Source organism: Emiliania huxleyi (assembly GCF_000372725.1).
Source record: "Emiliania huxleyi CCMP1516 chromosome Unknown EMIHUscaffold_1625, whole genome shotgun sequence".
NCBI lineage: Eukaryota > Haptophyta > Isochrysidales > Noelaerhabdaceae > Emiliania > Emiliania huxleyi.
In genome coordinates, this window is record NW_005200955.1 from 1 (window position 1) to 4957 (window position 4957).

At 67.2% G+C, this 4957-nt stretch overlaps 2 protein-coding genes across 2 annotated transcripts; both read right to left on the minus strand.

Annotated features, from left to right (window-relative positions):
- Positions 1–329: 329 nt before the first annotated feature.
- On the minus strand, positions 330–2478 carry EMIHUDRAFT_471622 (hypothetical protein; the record flags this gene model as incomplete). Its single annotated transcript, XM_005785201.1, has 8 exons — positions 1875–2478; positions 1573–1654; positions 1421–1483; positions 1269–1351; positions 927–952; positions 733–851; positions 616–635; positions 330–490 (listed from the first exon to the last, which is right to left on the minus strand). Coding segments are annotated over exons 1-8 (1095 nt in total), but the record flags the coding sequence as incomplete, so codon positions are not given.
- Positions 2479–3653: 1175 nt separating this feature from the next.
- Positions 3654–4001, minus strand: EMIHUDRAFT_253250 (hypothetical protein; the record flags this gene model as incomplete). Its single annotated transcript, XM_005785202.1, has 2 exons — positions 3654–3695; positions 3831–4001. The coding sequence occupies 2 exons, from the start codon at positions 3999–4001 to the stop codon at positions 3654–3656; spliced, it is 213 nt and encodes a 70-aa protein (XP_005785259.1).
- Between the last annotated feature and the right edge of the window lie 956 nt (positions 4002–4957).

Genomic DNA, 4957 nt, shown 5'->3' on the forward strand with positions numbered 1-4957 from the left:
ATGAGGAAGGATGGCACTGTGCGTATATCGATGTATACATGCACACATTACAAGGAAGAAGTGCCGTATGCCGTATATGATAAGAATATGACATGCAAAGAATATGACATGCACGCAAGATCTTTCCATCGATCCTCAGGACACATGTCAATATCGTCTCTCACCCAACTCACCACGCATTCTCCTGCAGTACACTCAGGCCCGCGCCCTCGAGAGCGGCGTGGCTGTGCCCCTCCCGCCGGCGTCGCTCGGTGTCAGCGTGCGCAGACGAGTTGTGGGCCACCCACGAGGAGACAAAGTGGTGCGTGCACACCGCGGAGAGCGGCCGCTCACCCTCGGCGGACGCCTTGGACAGGTCCCTCCGCTCGGCCGTCACCGGGTGGAGCAGCGCAGAGTCAAGCACGGCGATGCCTAGCGTCTCGCGCAGCCGCGTCAGCATCGGCGCCGAGATCTGCTCGCCCGGCCGCAGCCGCAGCAGCCGGCGCAGCGCCTGACCTCAGACCTCCCGCCTCACCTCGCCGGTTCCAGTGAGGTGTGAGGGGCGGGGGGGGGGAGGGGGGGGAGAGGGAGGCGTGGGGGGCGGAGGCGTGTGAGGCGGAGGAGTCTGTGACGCGCCTCGCGCAGCACCGCCGGCCCTGTGCAGAGGAGGAGGGCGGCGATGGGGGCGGCGATGGGGAAGTGCGGCCGAGGCGTGGCCGAGTGCGGCCGAGGGTGCGGAGGCCGAGGGTTCGCCTGTCGAGAAGAGCACGGCGGTGTGACCCGACAGCGGCGTGCGCGAGCGGTTGCGCAGCACGTCCAGCACCACCGCCCAGAGCGGGTGCGATGGGGCGGAGCCGAAGACGGAGTTGGAGGCGCCTGATCTCGGGGTCATCTCGGGTCATCTCGCGCCCCCCGGAGCCGTGTCTGTCTGGAGGGGAGGGCTGGAGGCGCCCTTGGCAAAGTCGGAGCCCTCCTGCGGGCCGAAGGAGGGAGGTGCCTCGGGGAGGCGCCTCGGGAGAGGTGCCTGGGAGTTGGTCTCGGAAGCGTCTGAGAGAAGTGATCAGCGGAGTGTCTGCCGAGAAGTGTCTGCCGGGGGCCGTGCCGCGAGCCGTGTGCGAGAGGACAAGGGCGCCTCAGCGCGGGCAGGGGAGGGGCAAGGGGAGGGGTAGTGGCATACAGCAATGGGCGGGCCGCGGGTCGGGTGGGAGTGCGGGTCGCGCCTTGTGAGCGATATGGGGAGATATGGGGAGATATAGGGAGATATGGGGAGATATGCGGAGATATGGCGCCTTGTAGGAGAGGACGAGCGACGCGCCCGCGACGAGCGGCTCGAGCGGTGCGAAACACTCGTAGTCGAGGTCGAAGTAGACGCCTAGAGAGAGAGCGCGCGCGCGGCTCGAGGGAGGAACCGCGCCCCGCTCCGCCCAGAGGCACTCGCAGCCGAGGTGCAGGCAGAGGCGCCTCCATGCTTGTGCGCGAGCAGGTAGCGCGCCGCGTCGGCCCGCTGGACACGGGAGGGGCGGGCGGGCTGGGAGCGTGGCGGGGCGGCTGGGTCCGGGGCGGGTGCGGGCGGGAGCGGGCCGCCTCGCTGCCCTGGATCGGCGAGGGGTATGCTTGGTACAGTGGCAGGAAGGAGGGGTAGTGGGAGCGGACGAGCTCGAGGTTGTCGGCGTCCTTCTGTGGCGGGGCCCCCCCGGGGGGGGGGGGGGGGTGTCAACTGGGCGGTCGGGCGCGTGATGAGCAGCGAGTCGCGGGCAGGAGACGGCGGGTGAGAGGCAGGAGATGGCGGGTGAGAGGCAGGAGATCAGACGAGTCGGGACGCAACTGCAGCGACCTGCGCCGCTTCCGCCGCCACCTCTCTCTGTCTCTCGCGCGCGCGCTCTCCATCCGCGCACCCATAGCCGATAGGACCAGCCGGGGTTGACCCGCTGCAGGGAGGCGCGCCAGCGCGGCGCGAAGAGCTCTCGCGGAGGGAAGGCGTCCTTCCACGTCTGGTGGATCAGGCGCGGCAGCGGAGGCAACGTCCGACCGCCGCTACCTCCGCCGCCACGTCCGCCGCCGCCGCTGCCACCGAGCGAGGCAGTCCAAGCGTCTCGTATCGCGTCCAGCCACGGGCCGCCACCGCCGTCGCCCCAGCCGCCGTCCTCAGGAGGGTAGAGCGCGTCGAGGTCGGCGGTGCTGCCACTCGCCTCACCGCCGGCAGGCGGGGTCACACGGGCGGCCGAGTCGTGGTCTGGCCTGTCGGTTGTGGCGGCCTGACTGGAGGCGTCGCCCTCGGCCGTCATCGAGCGGTGCAGCACCAGCTGGCCGAGCACAAAGACGGAGGCACCCGCGCACAGCTTTTGGCCGAGCCGCCGGCGGCGGCGGCGGCCGCGGCCGACCGCTCGCGCAGGTGCCAACGGCCCCAGCGAGACCACGACCGCCTGTGTGGCCTGCATCGCGTTGCGACTCCACCGCCGAGACGCTCGGGGCGGATGTGCGCGAGACGACCCTGCACTGCTTCGCAGGAATAAGAGAGAAAAAGAAAGCTGAACCGGCTCGTGCGACAGCCAGCCGCTCTGGAACAAGGCTCGCGCTGGGCGCGTACGGCCTCAATTCGCGCCATTCTTCTTTCTGCCTAGCCGCCCTGGACCGGCTGCACGCGTGCGCGAGCGGTGGACCGTTCGCGACGCTCGGCGGCTCCGCCACCGGCTCGCGACGCCTGCGCTTGGCGCTCAGGCGCGAGAGCGGCACATGTCTCCCTCTCTCGGCGCCGCATCTCGCCGCTTCCGAGGCCCCCACTCGTGCACGCGGAGTCGAGAGAGCCGTCCCCGCCGCGCAGGTCGTCTCGGGCGCGCGGAGTTTTGCCTCGGTCTTCCGGCGCGCTACTATTTCGAGGACGTGTGTATGTTGCCCGAGCCGCCACCGCCGCGTGGCGTGATTCGCCCTCGACGTGCCCGCGGACCGAACTCAATCTCGTTCGGATGGGTGGTGGGGCGAATCGCATTGTGCTCGGCCGAAGCTCGCGCTAATCTGCCGCGCGAGTGAGCCACGCCCTTTGCGCCGGTCTCCTCGACCAGGAGACCGCGACGCCGCGACGAAGGACCCGCGCTGGCCGAGGACAGCGCATCTCGGCCGCTGCTTACGCGTTCTGCTCTTTGACGGCACGGCAGGCTATTCGCCAGCCGACCCGGGGCTGCCGAGCCGCCCTCGGGCTTTCGCAACGGACATCACTCGCCCGCTTCTGCGCCCACCACGTCCCTCTCTGAGTCTATGAGCTGGGAGCTTGACGTACTGGGCGCCGGCGACTCGGGAGGCCGGCCTCCAGGGCGCACACTCACGACTCAGAGAGCGGAATGTCGGCGGTCAGCAGCGAGTCTCAGACCCCGAGACCGGCCGCCTGTCATGTTCATGACTTTCATGTGACATGTCGTCGGACGTCAAAGACAAAGACTCACGATATAACTGAGAGGCGATAACTGAGACGAACTCGGCCATTTTCAAATGTACTTACATAAACCTTTCCCGAGCGTCCGGTCATTGCGCACTCTCGACGAATTGGCGCACACGGCGGCGGCTGCGCACTATCCACGAGTGATGTGTCCAGGACGGGATGTGCGAGGTGTGACAGTGCGAGCGGCCCCGCGCTCTGCCCCTCCCGGTTTGGCAAACTGGCTCCACGGGCAAACGACCCGTCACCGCTCCTCGCAAGCTGCCACACTGCACCGCACTGGATTCTGTTCGCACAAACCTCCACGAGCAGGACTGCATCGCGCCGCATTTTGGCGTGGGAAGCTTCTGGGCAAGGGTGAGAAAAAGCGCGAGGAAGTACGAGACGGCGAATCAGCCTGGGGGGAATGACGCAGACGGACCGTGTCCGCAGTGTCAAGCAGGCTCGGGCCCAGCACCCCTTCCCACTCCAACTGTTTGTGATTTTCGCGAGCGAGCTCATTTTGTCGCCTACGCAACTGCGGCGAGAGAGGTGGAGAGAGCGCGAGGAACTTGACCGGAGCGAGGCCTCCGACGCGGCCGGTCACTGGCATCGCCTCTCTGGAGCCTCGACGCCGCTCGGCGGCACGGCAGCAGCAGGAGCACCGCCGAGCGCGGCCGCTCGCCGAGCGCGCCTCCGAGGCCGCCGCGGCAGCCGCGAGCGCGTCGAGGCCGGCTCGTACGCGACGGCGTCGCCCAGCTGGACGGCGCGGACCGGATGGACATCAAGAGCGGGTCGGGAGGAGGGCTCAGTATCGAGAACTGCAGGGCTGCAGCTGGCGAGCTCGGCGCCCTATGAGCTCGGCCTGTTCCAGCGCTGCACGAGCCGGCCGGACAAACGCAAGGGAAGAAAGGGGTGTCACTAATCCCACTGACAAGAATTCTCTCTTATGTACATCGAGCGCGAGGAAAAAAGAAAAAAATGTTCGCGAGCGAGCGAGCGAGCGAGCGAGCGAGAGAGAGAGAGAGCGAGAGAGAGAGAAGGGGGGGGGGGGGGGGGGGGGAGGGAAAGGGAAAGGGAGGGGGAAAGGGAAAGGGAAAGGGAAAGGGAAAGGGAAAGGGAAAAAAAAATTAAAAAAGAAAGGGGGGGGAGGGGGGGGGAAAAAACAACCCGGCAGGGGACCCCCTTCACAGCTCACCGTTGCGCCTTGGGGCCCCAGGGGACCCCCCAATTTCCACCCTTTCCCCTGAACCCTGTGCGGGGCTTCCCCCCCAACCACCGATCCAATCCACTGAAATCCCCCTCCCCCTTGCCCTGTGACCCTGACTGGGGGGGCGGGGTAACCCCCATGGACCCCTTCCCCCATAACCAAGTCCCAAAAGGGCCCCCCATTTGCGAAGAGGCCCCCCCCCCCCCCCCCAAAGAGGGATTTCCCGTTCCTTTTTTCCGGGGTGAAAAAATGGACAATTTCTCCCCCAAAAATGGCATGATTTTGGGCCTTTGGGGCCAGGACCCCCCACTCCTTTATGGGGGGGGGCCCCCCCTGTGCGTCCCACAAAAACTTTCTTT